Source organism: Eumetopias jubatus, unplaced genomic scaffold (assembly GCF_037043125.1).
Source record: "Eumetopias jubatus isolate StellerSeaLion01/CBP00866 unplaced genomic scaffold, mEumJub1_p1.0 scaffold_7, whole genome shotgun sequence".
NCBI classification, from domain to species: Eukaryota; Metazoa; Chordata; class Mammalia; order Carnivora; family Otariidae; genus Eumetopias; species Eumetopias jubatus.
In genome coordinates this window covers 114,746,784-114,765,235 of record NW_028274813.1, presented here as the reverse complement: position 1 = coordinate 114,765,235, position 18,452 = coordinate 114,746,784, and the positions used below count along the sequence as shown (strand labels likewise).

General features: G+C 38.9%; 1 protein-coding gene across 5 annotated transcripts in view; it reads left to right on the top strand.

The window, feature by feature from the left end:
* HMG20A (high mobility group 20A) overlaps nucleotides 1-18,452 on the top strand; it is a 75,074-nt gene that overhangs the window by 40,714 nt on the left and 15,908 nt on the right. For all 5 annotated transcript variants that reach the window (XM_088024905.1, XM_028092667.2, XM_088024902.1 and 2 more), the window contains 3 exons: nucleotides 11,621-11,713; nucleotides 14,471-14,618; nucleotides 16,466-16,678. In XM_088024905.1, coding sequence (XP_087881031.1) covers nucleotides 11,625-11,713; nucleotides 14,471-14,618; nucleotides 16,466-16,678 — 450 coding nt within the window. In that variant the 5' untranslated portion in view covers nucleotides 11,621-11,624. The remainder of the gene's footprint in view (nucleotides 1-11,620; nucleotides 11,714-14,470; nucleotides 14,619-16,465; nucleotides 16,679-18,452) is intronic.

Genomic DNA, 18,452 nt, shown 5'->3' with positions numbered 1-18,452 from the left:
GGATACTAACCCTTTGTCAGATATGTCATTTGCAAATATCTTCTCCTATTGAATAAGTTGTCTTTTAGTTTTGTTGATTGTTTTCTTCACTGTGCAGAAGCTTTTTATTTTGATGTAGTCCCAATAGTTTATTTTTGCTTTTGTTTCCCTTGCTTCAGGAGACATATCTAGAAGGATGTTACTATGACCAATGTCAGAAAAATTACTGCCTGTTGTTTTCTCTTCTAGGATTTTTATGCTTTCGGGTCACATATTTAGGTCCTTAACCCATTTTGGAATTTATTTTTGTGTGTGGTGTAGGAAAGTGGTCCATTTTCATTTCTTTGCATGTAGTTGTCCAGTTTTCCCAAGACCATTTGTTGAAAAGACTGTCTTTTTCCCATTGCATATTCTTGCCTCTTTGTAGAAGATTAATTGAACATATAATTGTGGGTTTATTTCTGGGCTTTCTATTCTGTTCCATTGATCCATGTGTCTGTTTTTGTGCCAGTACCATACTGTTTTGATTACAATAGCTTTGTAATATAACTTGAAGTCTGGAATTGTGATACCTCCAGTTTTGTTTTTGTTTTTTAAGATTGCTTTGGCTATTTGGGGTCTTTTGTGATTCTATACAAATTTTAGCATTGTTTGTTCTAGTTCTGTGAAGAATGCTGGTGGTATTTTGATAGGGATTGCATTGTATGTGTAGATTGCTTTGGGTAGTATAGACATTTTAACAATATTTGTTCTTCCAATCCATGAGCATGGAATGTCTTTCCATTTCTTTGTATCAACTTCAATTTCTTTCTTCACTGTTTTATACTTTTCAGAGTATAGGCCTTTCACCTCTTTGGTTAAGTTTATTCCTATGTATCTTATTATTTTGGGTACAGTTGTAAATGGGATTGTTTTTCTTGATTTCTCTTCTGCTGCTTCATTATTAGTGTATAGAAATGCAACAGAGTTCCATATATTGATTTTGTATCCTGTGACTTCATTGAATTCATTTGTCAGTTCTAGTATTTTTGTTGTTGTTGGAGTCTTTAGCATTTTCTATATATATATTATTATATCATCTGCAAATTGTAAATGTTTTACTTCTTCCTCACCAATTTGGATGACTTTTATTTCTTTCTCTAGTCTGATTGCTGTGGCCAAGACTTCCAGCACAGTGTTGAATAAAAGTGTTGAAAGCTCTGTTTTTCCTAACTGAGTAAGATGTTAAGTGTGGATTTTTCATATAAGGCCTTTATTACATTGAGGTATATTCCCTGTAAACCTGCTATGTTGAGAGTTTGTATCATAAGTGGATATTGTACTTTATCAAATGCTTTTTCTGCATCTATTGAAATGATCATGTTTTTTATTCTTTCTCTTATTTTTCCTTAAGATTTTATTTTTAAGTAATCTCTACATCCAATGTGGGGCTCAAACTCACAATCCCAAGATCAAGAGTCACATGCTCTACCAACTGAGCCAGGCCAAGCGCCCCTATTCTTTCTCTTATTGATGCAATGTATCACATTGATTGATTTGTGAAAATTGAACCACTCTTACATCCTGGGAATAAATTCCACTTGATTGTGGTGAATGATTTTTTTTTTTTAAGATTTTATTTATTTATTTGACAGAGACAGCGAGAGAGGGAACACAAGCAGGGGGAGTGGGAGAGGGAGAAACAGGCTTCCTGCTGAGCAGGGAGCCCGATGCAGGGTTCGATCCCAGGACCACAGGATCATGACCTGAGCTGAAGGCAGATGCTTAACGACTGAGCCACCCAGGTGCCCCGGTGGTGAATGATTTAACATATTGTTGGATTCAGTTTGCTAGTATTTTGTTCAGGATTTCTGCATCTGTGTTTATCAGAGATACTGGCCTCTAGTTTTCCTTTTTTGTGGTGTCTTTATCTGATTTTGGTATCAGGGTAATGCTCACCTCACAGAATGAATTTGGAAGTTTTCCTTCCTCTTCTGTTTTTTGGAAAAGTTTGAGAAGAGTAGGTATTAACTTTTCTTTAAATGTTTAATAGAATTCCCCTATGAAACTGTCTGGTCCTGGACTTTTGTTTGTTGGGAGGTTTTTTATTACTGATTCAATTTCATTCCTGGTAATCAGTCTGTTTAAATTTTCTATTTCTGCTTCAGTTTTGGTAGGTTATATGTTTCTAGGAATTTATCCATTTCTTTTAAGTTTGTGTAATTTATTGGCATATAATTTGTCATAATATTCTCTTACAATCATTTATATTTCTATGTTATTGGTTATTATTTCTCCTTTTTCCTTTGTGATTTTGTTTATTTGAGTGCTCTCTTTTTTTGAGGCTGGCAGAGGTTTATCAATTTTGTTGATCTTTTCAAAAAGAACCAGCTTCTGGTTTCAATGATATGTTCTATTGTCTTTTTGGTTTCTATATCATTTATTTCTGCTCTAATCTTTATTATTTCCTTCCTTCTGGTTTTAGGTTTTGTTTGTTGTTCTTTCTGTAGATACTTTAGGTATAAGGTTAAGTTGTTTATTTGAGATTTTTCTTTCTTCTTGGGATAGGCTTGTATTGCTATAAACTTCCTTAGAACTGCTTTTCCTACATTCCAAAGATTTTGGAGCATCCTGTTTTCATTTTCATTTCTCTCCATGTAATTTTTTATTTCTTCTTTGATTCTTAGTTGACCCATTCATGATTTAGTAGCATGTTAGTTAGCCTCCATTTGTGCTCTTCTAGATTTTTTCTTATGGTTGATTTCTAGTTTCATAGAATTGTGGTCAGAAAAGATGCATGGTATGACTTGGATATTTTTGAATTTGTTGAGATTTGTTTTGTGACTTAATATGTGATCTGTTCTGGAGAATATTCCATGTGTACTTCAGAAGAATTTTTATTCTGCTGTTTTCACATGGAATGTTTGAATATATGTGTTATATCCATCTGGTCTAATGTGCCATTCAAAGCCACTGTTTCCTTGTTGATTTTCTCTTTGGATGATCTGTCCATTGATGTAAGTGGGGTGTTGATGTCCCCACCCTTATTATATTACTATCGATTGGTTCCTTTATGTTTGTTATTAACTGTTTTATGTACTTGGGTACTCTCATGTTGGGTGCATAAGAATTACAATTGTTATACCTTCTTGTTGGACTGTCCCCTTAATAATTATATGTATGTCCTTCTTTGTCTCTTATTACAGTCTTTGTTTTAAAGTCTGTTTTGTCCCTTATCAGTATTGCTACCCCAGCTTTCTTTTGACATCCATTTGCATGATAAATGTTCCTCTGTCCCCTCCTTTTCAATGTGTATGTGTCTTTAGGTCTGAAACGAGTCCCTTGTAGGCAGTGTGCAGGTGGGTCTTGTTTTTTATCCGTTCTGTCATCCTATGTGTTTTGATTGGAGGAGTTAATCCATTTACACTCATAGTAATTATTGATAGATCTGTATTTATTGTCATTTTGGTACTTGTTTTGTGATTGTTTTTGTAGTTCTTCTCTGATCCTTTCTTCTCTTGCTCTCTTTCACAGTTGGCTGGCTTTCTTTAGTGATATACTTAGGTCCCTTTCTCTTTCTTCTTTGTGTATCTGTGTTTGGTTTTTGATGTGTCATTACCATTAAGTTTTTATATAACATCTTCTGCATATAGCAGTCTATATTAAGTTGATGGTTGCCTAAGTGTGAAACCAGTCTTTTCTTTTTTCCCTCCCCCATGTTAGTTATATGATATCATATTTTACATTCTTTTGTTTTATGAATCTTTTGAATGATTTTTACAGGTATACTTATTTTTACTACCTTTGTATTTCCTACCTTTCTTATTCTTACTTATAGCCTTTCCTTTCCACTCAAAGATTCCCCTTTAACATTTCTTGTAGGGCTGATTTAGTGGTCATGAACTCCTTTATCTTTTGTTTGAGAAAGTCTTTATCTCTCCTTCTATTCTCAATGATAGCCTTGCTGGATAGTGTATTCTTGGCTGCAGATTTTTTCCTTTCAATATTTTGAATGTATCATGCCACTTTCTTCTGGCCTACAAAGTTTCTGCTGAAAAATCCACTTAGAGCCTTATGGGGTTTCCCTTGTATATAACTGTCTTCTTTTCTCTTGTTGCTTTTAAAAAATTTTCAATTTTCATCATTACTTTTTTACATTTTAATTACTGTATGCCTTGGTGTAAACCTCCTTGGGTTGATTTTGCTGGGGGGAATTTCTCTGCCTCCTGGATCTAGATATCTCTTTACTTCCCCAGATTAGGGAAGTTTTCAGGTATTATTTCTTCAAATAAGTTTTCTGTCCCCTTGTATCTCTCTTCTTCTCTTGGGATCCCTATAATGCAAATGTTGTTACACTTGATGCAGTCACTGAGTTCCCTAAGTCTGTTCTCATTTGTGTATTTTTTTCTCTTATCTGCTCAACATGATGAATTTCCATTACTCTGTCTTCCAGATCATTAGTTCATTCCTCTGCCTTTTCTAGCCTGCAATTTATTCCATCTGGTATATTTTTAATTTCATTTATTGTGCTTTTCATCTCTGATTCTTTTTTATCTCTTTGTTAAGGGTCTCCCTGATGTTCTCCACTCTTTTCTCAAGTACAGCGAGTATCTTTATGATCATTACTTTAAATTCTCTATCAGGCATATTACTTATATCCATTTAGCTTAGGTCTCTTGCTGTGGTTTTGTCCTCTTCTTTCGTTTGGGACATATTCCTCTCATTTTGTCTAATGTTCTGTGTCTGTTTCTGTGTGATAGGAAAGTCAGCTATGTCTCCTGCTCTTGAAAGTAATGGCCTTATGAAGAAGAGGGCCTGTAGTGCCGTGCAGTGCAGTATCCTCTGTTTACCAGAACCTGGTACTTCAAGGGGTGTCTCCTGTGTGTGTTGCATGCATCCCACTATTGTGTCCTGGCCACTTTTTCCTTCGGTCTAGTTGTCTAGAGAAGCTCTCTTTGCGTGTTTTGCCCAGTGTTTGGTCCACAGGTGGCGTACGCAATTTTAACAAGGTGCACCTAGGACTTGCAAGGCCCTCCACCACCACCAGGACTGAGGCCCTGCAAAACACATGGATTGGGAGGTGGGTTGGGAGATGCAATGTTGGCACAGTCTTCTCGGGGAGGGGACTTGGCAGTGCTGGGACTGAGGCAAACTTGACTGGAAAGGGTGGATCCACCAAAGCACAAGGAGATGGGGTTTGGTGTAAACAACTTAGGTAGCAAATAGTGAGTGCAGCTGCTGTCAGCTCCTTTGTTCCTGGAGAAGCTCCTTGGTGATCCCTGGCCCTCTAGGACACACTCAGGAATGAGTCAATTACTCTCCCTCTCATATGCCCCAAGCATTTTTTAAACTGCTGCTTCTGTGCTGTATTTCCACTGGCTGTTTGTCTTGCTGTCTCTTTAAGGACAGGGACTCTGCTTCCTATTGCCCTCCGGGCTGTCCCAGAACCAAGCCCATTGATTTTCTAAATTCCGTGCTTTCAAACAATGAATCATGGAACACTACATCAAAAACTAATGATGTACTGTATGGTGACTAATATAACATAATATTAATTATTTAATTAATTCCATGCTGTAAGTCCCACTGGTTGTAAGAACTCAGGAAATTTGGCCTCTCACTTTGAAAGCCAAATGTTACAGGAATTCCTCTTCCTCATGCAGGCTTCCCAGTGATAGTTTGTTTCTTTTCCTCTCCCAGCCTGCAGCTTCCTTCCCCTGGCCAGCCCAGCAGCCTACAGCAGCAGTTTGGCTCCCCACCACATCTCTGCCCTCCCCGCCCTCTTCAGTATAGCCTCTTCCCACCTTCAGTTGTGGAGTCTGTTCTGCCCACCTGGGGGGGCAGTGGTTGCTGGGTTATTTACACTGACTCCAGTGTTATCTGGTTGTATCCACGGGACAGGGTGAGCTTAAGGTCCTCTTACTCCACCCTTTTTCCAGGCTCCCCTCTGGTCTGGCTTCTTCCAAAATTTTTTTATCTTTGATTTCCTGAAGTTTGAATATGATTTTTTTTTTACTATAGTTTTTTGTTTGTTTTTTATATTATTCCTCTTTCATATTCTCTGAGCCTCTGTGACATTAATTTGGAGGAATTCTCGGTCACTGTTGCTTCAAATATTGCTTTTGTTCTTTTCTCTCTTCTGCTATTCCCATTACATGTATGTTACACGTTTTGTAGTTATTCCACAGTTCTTGGATAATCTGTCCCTTTTTTTTATTCCAGTCTGTTTTCTCTTTGCTTTTCCGTTTTAGAAATTTCTCTTATTTTATCAAGCTCAGAGAGTCTGTCCTCAGCTATGTTCAGTCTAATAAATCCATCAAAAATATTCATTTATGTTATTTTTATCTCCAGCATTTCTTTTTGATTTATTCTTAGAATGTCCATCTCTCTGTTTATATTTTATATTATCTGTCTCTTCCTGCATGTTGTCTACTTTTTCCATTAAAGTCCTTAACATATAATTTTAAAATATTCTGGTCTGAAGACTTCAGTATTCATGCATATATTACTTGTTCAGTCTCTTCAAACTGTGTTTTTTGTCTTCTAGCATGCCTTGTAATTTTTTGTTGAAAAGTATACATGATATACTAGATAAAAGGAACTGTGGTACATAGGCCTTAAGTAATGTAGTGATAAGAGTAGAGGGAGAAGCATTCTATAGTCTTATAATTAGGTTTCAGTCTTTTGGTGAGCCTGTGCCCCTGGACTATAACCGCCAGTGCTTCTCAGGTTTTTTCTCCCTTTAGGTGAGACAGGATGTTTGGAGAGAGCTAGAGTTATATGTTTCCCTTAGTCCATGTGGAAAGCTACAAGGGCTAGAATTGATATTTCTCTAGCATTCCTAAAAAGTGTAGTAAGGATATGGAGAATTTGGAACTCTCATATATTAGGAGAGTTACTCCTCTCGAAATGTTAGGAGGAATGTAAAATGGTGCAGATACTTCGGAAGACACTTTGGCAGCTCCTCAAAATGTTAAATATGGAGTTACCATATGACCCAGCAATTCCATTCCTAGGTATATGCTCAGGAGAATTGAAAACATGTCCACAAGAAAACTTGTTCACAAATGTTCATAAACAGCATTATTCACAGTGACCAAAAAGTAGAACCAACCTAGGTCTATCAGCTGATAAATGGATAAGCAAAATGTGATGTAGCCCTACAATGGAATATTATTTAGCCATAAAAAGGAATGAGGGGCGCCTGGGTGGCTCAGTCATTAAGCGTCTGCCTTCAGCTCAGGTCACGATCCCAGGGTCCTGGAATCAAGCCCTGCATTGGGCTCCCTGCTGGGCGGGAAGCCTGCTTCTCCCTCTCCCACTTCCTCTGCTTGTGTTCCCTCTCTCACAGTGTCTCTCTCTGTCAAATAAATAAATAAAATCTTAAAAAAAAAAGGGAGGGGGAACGAAATGCTGATGCATATAGTGTGATGAAGCTGGAAGAACTTTATGCCAAACGAAAGAAGCCAGACACAAAGGGCCATGTAGTGTATGATTCCATTTATATGAGATGATCAGAAGAGGTATAGCCATAAAGACAGAAAGGAGATTAGTGGTTACCCAGGCCTTGGAGAAGGGGAGAATGAGGAGTAACTGCTAATGGGTACCAAGTTTCTTTGTGGGATGATGAAAATGTTCTAAAATCAGTTGTGGTGTTGGTTGTATGGTATAGCCTCGTAAATATATAAAAGCCACTGAATTGTATACTTAAAGGGTGAGTTTTATGGTATGTGAATTATATGTTTAAAAAAATAAAGCAACTTAGGGTGGCCTTTGATGTGAGTAGGGATAGGGAATGTGAAGAGAGGAGGGTGAGTGGGAGGGTTTGGGTGACTTAGGTTTGAATTGGTTGGAAAAGTTTGACAGAACTGATATGGCAGTTGGGGAAGATCCTAAAAAAATGTAGAATGATTGCTGAGAACATTGAGGGCCTAGTTGTGGTTGGATAAATTTATAGGAGCACCCTTTGTTTTGTGATTTTTCTCCAACACCATCGAGCTAAAACTCAGAATTGATCTTCATCTGAGGTGTAGAAGGAGTAGCAAGGCAAAAGATTTGAGAGTGTTGACAAAAGAATATTTGAAATGTGGCTGCGGAATCTAAGCTGGACAGAGAAGGGAAAATCAAGGTCAGTGAATAGAAGTTGGTGTGGTTAGAGGTCAGCTGTAGTAGAAGTAATTGAGAGAGCCAAAATGATAGGGAATAGTGGTCAGAAATACTTGAATTTGAGGTTGGTTGGACAAATGACATGATTTTTAAAAGAACTGGGAGTTTAACGTTAGGCTTTTAGTGTGGAAAATGAGGGCAGAATCCCTTCTTTCAACTCTGAGGTGTGTAATGGGGAGGGAATATGGTGCCTCTCCATGAAAGAACTTAATGAAGTGGGATTAACATATGAAAGGAAGGAAAAGGCACTTGAAAAGAGCCAACCCCAGAAAACCTAAGTACAAATTAGGCTTCCAGCACTGTCCAACACATGTGGAATAATGTAGTCTCATTGTTGAGATCATCCCTTTTGTTGGGAAGGGTTACTAGGAAAATCTTAGTTGAGGAACATTTCTTAAACTCCACCTGTATTGACCAAAGCAATGTTCTGAATATGATTTGGCTCCCCATATTTATTACAGGGAGAAAATGTGTTGATTGGCCAATAAATATCTAATGTGCTTAATATAACTGTCATTAAAATATCTTAAATTGGCACCATGTTTTATACATCATTTTTTTTTCAGTAGTGGCTAGTGTTGGAGGGTATTTTTGGATTTTCACAGCTACAGTCTAGACCCTCGTTCAAAGTGTAAGCCCCAAGGTAATACCATTTTTTGAGGCCTCCAAGTAGAAGCCTTCACTGGGAGGTCCCTTCTGTAAGGAAACGTCTGCCTGATATGCTTACTTATGTAATTGCAGTGGAGAACCAGATTTGTATATTGCTTTGTCTTTGTGCATATTTCTCTTCTTTCCCCTTCCAGAACAGCATTCATTACATTTCTTAAGTGCTTCACATAGAATTTCAAAGTTCATTGTGACCTCTGTACTGGGACATTATCAGACACAGATGCTACACTGGAAGGCTTTTTGGCAGTCATTGGCTTGGTAGCCGTGATTCAGTTTGAATCACCCCCTCACGGACCATATGAAAGCAGATTCTTGCAGGATCCCAGTCATGTTCTTGGGAATCATTTTCTTTTCCAACTTATTGGACTAGTTTAGAAGCCTTTGGGTTTCACTGGACTTTTTCTTCATTTCCTTCTTTTGTTGATCTTGGCCCCTTAACCTTCCACCCACTTTATTACTCATTTCTTAGGGACTTGACTACTCTGTAACACTAGAGAAAATATATCTGAAGCCATATGTGTTGAGTAAAACCAACTTAAGAAAAGAAAAAAAAGCAAGAAATTTGTGTTCTTTCAACTTCCTTTGTTTATGTGATCTGTTTATACGTTACTAAGGTTGTGTTGTCCAGCTACCTCCCAATATCTCAGCAATGACTGAAGGAGATAACTGGGCAGCACCCTAAGAGGGTCTTGTTGGCATAGTGAATGACAAGACACTTCATTCACCCCCTGCCAGATAATATATTGCCTTTGAGTTTTGAGGGATGCCAGGAGCTTCAGATGCTGAATCTCAAAGTTCTTGAAAGGCCATTTGCATTTAGGGAGATGTTTAGAAAGAAGCCAGCTAACTGAGTCCTTCCTTATAAAGTTTTGGGGTAATTATCTGGCTATTTGAATGTGTGCTCGTGGTTTACAGGTAGGCTGTATGGCATCTAATTGATTAATGGTTTTTTTGATCAGATGAATATCAGGATAAGGTGATGTTAGCAGCTCTTAAAGCCCAGGCTCTAATCTGGTCTGTGCATAATATGAATTAAAATTAAATTAAAACGGGGACAGCTGGGTGGCTCAGATGGTTAAGCATCTGCCTTCAGCTCAGGTCATGATCCCAGGTCCTGGGATCGAGCCCCGCATCGGGCTCCTGGTTCAGCAGGGAGCCTCCTTCTCCCTCTCCCTCTGCCTCTCCCCCTGCTCATGCTCTCTCTCTCTCTGTATCTCTGTGTCTCAAATGAATAAATAATAAAAAAAATCTTAAAAAAAAATTAAAATGTAGTACACTTAGGTCAGGATTATTCTAGAAAACATCTAGAATGGAATTTTGTGGTTATTTGTTAGAGCCCCTCGTAAACCCCCCTGTTTGAAGGAATTGGGAAGGGTTAGCAAGCATCCCTGCACGTGGAATAAACTCCTGATTGAGTCTAAAGTTCCTCTCTGCTTTCCATGCTCCACCCACCACAATGGGTAAGAGACATACAGATGCGTTTTCCACATTAAGCTGTGTAGGAACCTTGGTCTGCTAACTAACAAATGTAGAAGGAAAAACAAGAAAATAAGTAAGAATAAGAAAAAGGTAAACCGTCAGTGTTACCATTTCGGAAGTATAGGACTCTGCTGAGCATTTAGAATTTGGTGTCGGCGTCATCCGTTTCTTCTTGGTGTTTCCTCCTCCATGGGATGACTCCTAGCTCCGCCTGGCCTGCTGTGCCTTCCCCTTAATTGCGGTTTCACTCGGTCCCCTTAGCAGCAGCCCCTGAAATAACTGCTGAGGGAGCTCCGAAGTGAATTCTCATAATGTGCTTCTCAGTTCTCCCTGTTTGATTGAGGCACTCTGTCTTGGTTGGTGTGCCGTTCCACCTAAGTGGCTACAGTTTGGGGTCACTACTGAACGTTCTGTGTGAGTATCACTTTCACGATGAAGGGGAGGCTGCAGCTTTTAGCTGTATGGGGTGACGCCCTCAGTGGTAAGCCTTGAAAGAGAAAATCTTTCGTTGTAGTGATATGCTAAATGAAATTACTCTCTGTCACTCTGTCCTTTTAGCCCTTCAATCTGATAACCTCAAGTTCTTGTAATTTATTTGGTTTCCTTCATTTGAGCTCAGTAGTTTCCTGTACCCAGGTGCATGCTATTTCCGTTGGTCATCATGGGGATGCAGAGCATATTTCTGACCTGGAAGTGTGGTTGCCTAACTCTGCACCACATCAGTCTGCCTCCCAGCCTCCACTTCCTCTACATTATTTCCTTTTGGAGGGCTCAGTTTGTTACCATTTAATCTAAGGATGATTCATCTGGGACTGAGACCTGGTAATGCTGTAATAACAATACCTTGCTTTATATAATAATCCTCAAAGCACTTAGGATCTTAGCCTTTCTCTGTTTATGAAGCTCTTTCAGCTTAATCCTCACAATAACCCTGTGGGTCAAGTCAGCAATTTTGTCTGTGCCTAAGCTGGTAAAACTGTATCTCAAAGACATTGAATAACTTGTTCAGGGTCACAGTGCTTCTGAGTTACTCTGCTTAACAATTTTTACAGAAAATGAAGAATGCTTTTGAAGATATTCTGATTGAACAAAAAGGAATTTCCAAACTGTGTCCCATTTATTAAAATCTAACTGTTTTTAGTCTGGTCGGTCGGTAAGACCAAAGTCAAGAACCCATTAACCAGAGTTTAAATTGACATGTCCAAGTCAAGAAAATAAATATTTAGTTCAGTTTCTCTTCTGCTGCTGATGTGGTACATTTAAGGAAGGCTGACTCTTAAATTACTGGAACTTCAACTGGAAGTAATTAAAGCATTATCATTACTTTCTTATCCTCTCTTCCTTTTAGAGAGATGGAAACCTTGATGACTAGCTCCACCCTGCCACCCCTTTTTGCAGATGAAGATGGCTCCAAGGAGAGTAATGATCTGGCTACAACTGGGTAAGCAGGTGCTCTGGGACACTGCGCCTCTCTGCCTAGGCTTCAAAACAGAATGTGTGAGGTCCTAGAGAGACCATTTTATAGCATAAAAATAGAAGGTATGTTTGTTATGCTTTGCAAAGAGAGTGAGAGCCACTGTAAGCTGCTTTGTAATCTGCATTCAACTGTCATCTGCCGTGCTCTGGTTCCTGTGAACTGGAACAGCAGTATGGGGACCTAGGAAACATCATCGGTTCCTGACAGTTAAGAGAATTACATAGTCACCATTAAGTAAATACCTACCACAGGGCCAGCTCTGAAAATCAAGTTCATTTTCTGTTTGAATTGCCACAGATATTGAAATAATTTTTCCCCCAAAGATCAGATTGGTTTTTTAGATCAGATTTTTTTTTTTAAGATTTTATTTATTTATTTGACAGAGAGACAGTGAGAGAGGGAACACAAGCAGGGGGAGTGAGAGAGGGAGAAGCAGGCTTCCCGCTGAGCAGGGAGCCCGATGAGGGGCTCGATCCCAGGACCCTGGGATCATGACCTGAGCCGAAGGCAGACGCTCAACGACTGAGCCACCAGGTGCCCCCAGATCAGATTTTTTTAATAAGGCTCTTTTATTCAAGATGCCTGCAAGCTCTAACTGACTTCTGTTCCTTTTTTTCCCCCAATCTCCTTTCTTTGGTATTTTCGGACAAATATGTAAAGGAATATAAAAAAGGACTAATAGCAGTAGTCCTTCTTCCCTTGAAAATCTCTGTTCCACTTGAATTCTTATCTTTTCTATTTAGAAGTTATTTGCCATGGAAAAAATATATTCACTAATAGATTGAAGTGCTAGCTAATCTCTATGATGAATTATTTTAACATTTTATAGTGCTCTTTAAAAATAGACTACACTTTGTAATTCTGCTTCCTTCCTTCACATTTCTTTCTTTCCTCATTAATATCTGCCTTTTGACCTTACTATTCAGATAAAACTGCTCTCCAAGACTTTTCTAAAAGCTGCCTCGTTGCTAAATCCAATTCATTCAAGAAAAATTTTCTGAGTGTCTCCTATGTGCCAGACACTGTTCTAGGCACTGAATACTACACAATGACCAAAGCAGACAAAAATACCAGCCCTATAGAGCTTAAGTTCTCCTGGGGACGTCAGGCAATAAACAGGGCAAATAAGTAAAATACATATTGTGTTGTTAAGAACTATGAATTAACAAATAAAGCAGGGAAGAGGGATAAGAAGGCTTTGGGGTACCGTTGGCCCCAGAAAGGCTTTAAAAGTAGATTGAATAAAGACCTGAAAGAAGTAAGGTAGCTAGAGTACAGTTCTCTAGGGAAGATTATTCGAGGCAGAGGGAGGAGTAAGTGCAAAACTCCCTGACTTAAGAGTGTTTCTACCTTTTAGAAATAGCCAGGAGGCCAGTGTGTCTGGAGCGAAGTATTCCAGGGGAAGGGTAATAGAAGGCTACATCAGCACTTTTTAGGTCAGAAAGTCTGAGTGAGGGCCAGAGCTTTTACACTCTAGTAGGTTCCTAGGCGATGTCAATGCTGCTGATGTGAGGCCCATACTTTGAGTATCAAGGGACTAGATCGTGTAGGATCTTATAGGTCAAAGTAAGCACTTTAACTGGCACTCTGAGGTGGGAAAGTTGAAAAATCATAAATCAAACCATCTTAAATTGGGGACTGCCTGGATAAATAATTTTATAAAAGAAAGAAGAAAAATGAAATGGGATCAAGAGAGTGCTTTTTGTTTCATTTTGCTTTGTTTTAAGATAAGAGTAAAAATGCCACATTTGTAGACTGATTAGGCTGATCCAGTAGACAGGGAAGAATTGATAATGCCAGAGAGGGCAGAATTGTCTTTGAGTAGGCTAGACACTGTGGGGTCCACGGCACAAATGGAAGGGCTGTTGACTTTAACTAAGAGCGTGCCAGTTCATTCATAGGAACAAAAGAACCTTTTTTTTTTTTCTCTTCAGTCTTTATCCAACTTGCCATCTCCAAGGCATATGATGCCTCTGACCACTCTCCTCTGGTTCCTGTTCATTTCAGTCAGGATTCATAGGATTGGTACGCTTTCCCAAACCTAGTGCCCATATTTTACTGAAATAAGAGTATACAAGAATTAGTAACTTAAAAATTGATGGCACCATTGCAATGAGAGTGACAGTGAGAGAACAAGTTGCCAAAGACATCACAATTGAAATATCTGGAAAACACAGCTACCAAGACCAAACTGGGTTTCTGATGGCATCTCTTTTCAGAGAACATGATTGGCATTGAGTTCATAGATTCTCTTAGCCTTTTTCAAAGGACCTCAACGACCTCAAAAACGTTGGAAACTCCTGCTTAAAATCATCTATTATATTTTCTAGAAAGGGTCAGAAAAGTATAATTTCTTTCATTTCCAGGCCAGTCTGCAGCTGCTTTCATTCATTTCTCAGCCCACTGTAATCTGGTTTTTATTCCCATAATTCCACTAAAACTATAGTCCCTAAAATTGCCAGCAACCTTCAGGTCTTCAAATTTAGCAGATACTTTTTAGCCTATCTTATTTGACATCTAGTTCAATCAAGCACTGAAACTATTTTTTTACTGCTCTGTAACTGTTCTGGAGACATTGTTTTCATTTACCCAAATGAGGTGGGGGAATTAAAGCCGGCTTCTGCTTCTGCTGGCAGGGAAATTTGTCTTGAACCTTGGTAAATAGGAATTTTTGATGCCGTTGATAACTGAACCATTGCACATCTGCCTATTATTCTTAAGGTTAACCCACCCAGAGGTTCCATATAGTGGTGGAGCCACATCATCCACCAACAATCCAGAATTTGTGGAGGATCTCTCCCAGGGTCAGTTGCTTCAGAATGAGGCCTCAAATACAACAGAAGGCCCTGAACAGAGGCATGAAGATGAGGTAAGGTGAAGCATCTCTTCCTGTTACCAGTCTCTGAAGTTTCTGAAGAAGCAGTTGGCAAGGGAATTGATCGAAGTGTTCATCCTCTGGCCTTTGTACATTCTGCAGAATTTTCTTCAAAGAACCATAATTATGGTTTCACCTAGAACCACATTAATGGTTTTAATGACAGAGACAAGTAGAATCTTTTCCCCCCTACTTAATAAATTTACACCTAACATCATATTAGATGCTCAACAAATGCTTGTTGAATGAATGAATGAGTTAAATAAGTAATTAATGAGAAGTCCCCATGCCCTTGTTGAAGGCCACACATTGCACACCGAGCCCTGCAGTGTGGAGTCCTATGTGTACTGAAAGGATTCTCACCACTTACCAGGCTGTTCACCTTCCCCTAGAGGGCGTCTTTCCTAACTCATACGAGGTTCCAAGTGGGGCCCCGTCAGTCATGCCCTTTTTGGACTTTCAGCCTTCCTCACAAATGATTGATTCCATTGTCCATGTTTTAAGGCACTCATTTTTTTTAGGCATAAAAGAGTAGCACCGCTAATTTTGTCTTTTTTCTTGTTCTAAAAGAGCTTTTTTCATGTTGGCATCCTTAAAGATTATAATGAATGCTTGAAGCTTCTTAAACATCTTAAAATCCTTAGTAGCTTTAATGTTACTAAGTTTATAAGACAAAAACAAAAAAAAAGCTGATACCAAATACACCACTTGCCCATTGGTGAATTATTGCACCATTATATATATATTTCGAGGAGTACAGTCCTGTAATTAATATTTAGATGTTTTTGTCCCATTTTGCTTATCTTTCTCTTCCCTGAAATAAGAATTCTTATATCCATAAAACTATTAACTGATAGGCCATATGTATTTGTACAATTATGAAGCAGAAATGTGATATAGTTTGCATCTCATTAAAAGGGCTGTGGTAAAACATTAGTAGTACCTCAGACCTTTCTTTAAAGTTTTTTGAGGTGATTTCATCTTTTGATTTAACTAATAACATATAAAGACCTCTGACTTCATGAAATAAACATCTTGAGGAGCAAGCCAAAAGAACTAAGTATTCATTTTGGATATATTATACTTAATGAAGTATTTCTAAGACTTAGCTATTAATTTAAAAATCTTTATGCTATCTGCTATGGGAAATGAACTGGTCTTTGAATGATATCAGTGAAAAACATCCTTCACGAATGACTTTTAATCCCTGTACTACAGCTTGTCTCTTTGTCTGCCCAGTGCGTGTGACATCTTGTTCTGATCTACTGTGATGGCATCTGCTTTACATTTCTCATTTAGAATATTCTCTTCTCAGGAGTCAGGCCTTTTTTTTTTTTTTAAGATTTTATTTATTTATTTGACAGAGACACAGCGAGAGAGGGAACACAAGCAGGGGGAATGGGAGAGGGAGAAGCAGGCTTCCCGCCAAGCAGGAAGCCCGATGCGGGGCTCGATCCCAGGACCCCGGGATCATGACCTGAGCCGAAGGCAGACGCTTAACAACTGAGCCACCAGGCACCCCAGGAGTCAGGACTTCTTAAGTGCATATGAAGGCCAAAGCTTATGTGATCACGGTACCCCTTATTCTCATCAGTTAGGATTAGCCCCTTAATGTAACAGTTTGTAGTGTGGTACATAAAAGGGTGTGCAAGTGAACCATCTGGAGTTCCTTCTTGAAGACTGCATGGCCATCATTTGTACCTATGACAGATCTAGAGCGCTTTGAATATCCAGCCCCTTAATAGTACGAAAATGCAACTCATGTCCTGTTTTGTTCCTTTGTTTTATTGTTGTGTTATTTGGGCAGATTTTGTAATTTGGTTTTTTATTTTTTCTTGTAGCAAAGAAGTAAGCGAGGAGGTTGGTCCAAAGGAAGAAAGAGGAAGAAACCTCTTCGAGACAGCAACGCACCCAAATCCCCCCTTACAGGATATGTTCGGTTCATGAATGAACGTCGAGAACAGCTTCGAGCTAAAAGACCAGAAGTCCCATTTCCAGAAATCACAAGGATGTTAGGCAATGAATGGAGTAAACTGCCTCCTGAGGAAAAACAGGTAATTGTTCCTATTCCTGAACCTTTTCTTGATTTCGATTTTACCTCAAAGACAGCTTCTTTCAGAAAAGCAAAGAGGATGGATGGCTGGTTCTTCAGTTTTGTCACAGGGCCTAGGAGAACAGAATAGCAGGATTGACCATAGCTCTTTCCTCTAGCACAGTGGTTTTTATACTGTTCAGGGTCTGCTGCAGGGGTACAAGCAGGAGGGACTCTAGGAGCTCCACCCCCAGACACCCACTAACCAAAAGTAGCTCCGCTCTTATTTGATTTATGTACTGAGACTTCACATAAGAATTTTGTAAAAAGTGATTCAATATTACAAAATTAAGAAATCTATCAGCATAATTTACTCCACCGAGTTAAATGAAAAGTCAGGGCACCTGGGTGGCTCAAGTCATTAAGCCTGCTTCTCCCTCTCCTACTCACCCTGCTTGTGTTCCCTCTCTCACTGCCCCTTTCTCTGTCAAAAAATAAATAAATAAAATCTAAAACTTATGACTTTTCTTTCTTTTTTTCTTTAGATTTTAAGTTAAATGAGAAAAGGTCATTTGATAAAATTCTGCTGTTCACATAAGATTTTTGTTGTAAATTTTTTTAACTATAGAGTTCTGGCAAATTTAGCCTACTATGAAAAACAAAGCAATTACTATGTGAATTCTTTCTTCTCTGAGACAGAAACTAACACTATTGCCAAACTGAAACCAATCCATTTGTTAGAGTTCAGAGGAATTAAGGACAAGATAGCCACAAATTGGTTGAAATGCCACAAAAGTGGAGCGGTTGTAATGATTGTGGGAGTGGCTTGGGGTTAAAAGTTCCCAGCATTTGCAGCATCTACAAGATAGCTGTATTTCTTTTATGTCTCATACTCTTTAAAAAGGATTCCAAACAGACTAAAACCAAATTGAAAAATACTCTCGGGAATTAACTGAATTCAGAATATTTCAAGGAGATTATATTAAGTTGCAACTTGAAGCTCTTTGTGATAGCAAGCAAGTAGAAAGCAATGCATATTGTCCCTTGTTTCAGCTCTAATGTATAAAGGGATCCTGAGCTGTACATACTCAGTTGGTTACTCTTTTCTTTTTAATTTCTTAATTTCCCAAAATTAGTACATGTTCATTGTTTAAATTTTTTTTAAAAAAGATTTTATTTATTTATTCATGAGAGAGAGAGAGAGACGCAGAGGAAGAAGCAGGCTCCCAAGGAGCAGGGAGCCCGATGCGGGACTCGATCCCAGGACACTGGGATCATGACCTGAGCTGAAGGCAGACGCTTAACCATCTGAGCCACCCAGGCGCCCTAAATTTTTTTAGATGTTACAGAAGTGCATAAAGAAAAAAGCAAAAGTAACAGTAGTCCTCTCCAGAGATAACTGCTGTTAGGTAGGTAGGGCAGGGTTTTTGTGTTTTTGTTTTTAACTTTTTTTTAATTTATTTATTTTAAAGATTTCATTTATTTATTCGACAGAGAGAGAGAGCAAGTGTGCACAAGCAGGGGGAGGGGCAGAGGGAGCTAGAGAAGCAGGCTCCCCGCTGAGCAGGGAGCCTGACGCGGGGCTCAATCCCAGGACCCCAAGATCATGACCTGAGCCAAAGGCAGACGCTCAACCGACTGAGCCACCTAGGCACCCCTAACTTTTTATTTTGAAAAAAATTCAATGTGCAAAGAGTTACAAACACAGAATAGTACAAAGAACACCCAATATCCTTTACCCACATTCACCGGTAGTTAACACACTTACCCCATTTCTCCATTTGTATGTGCACCCA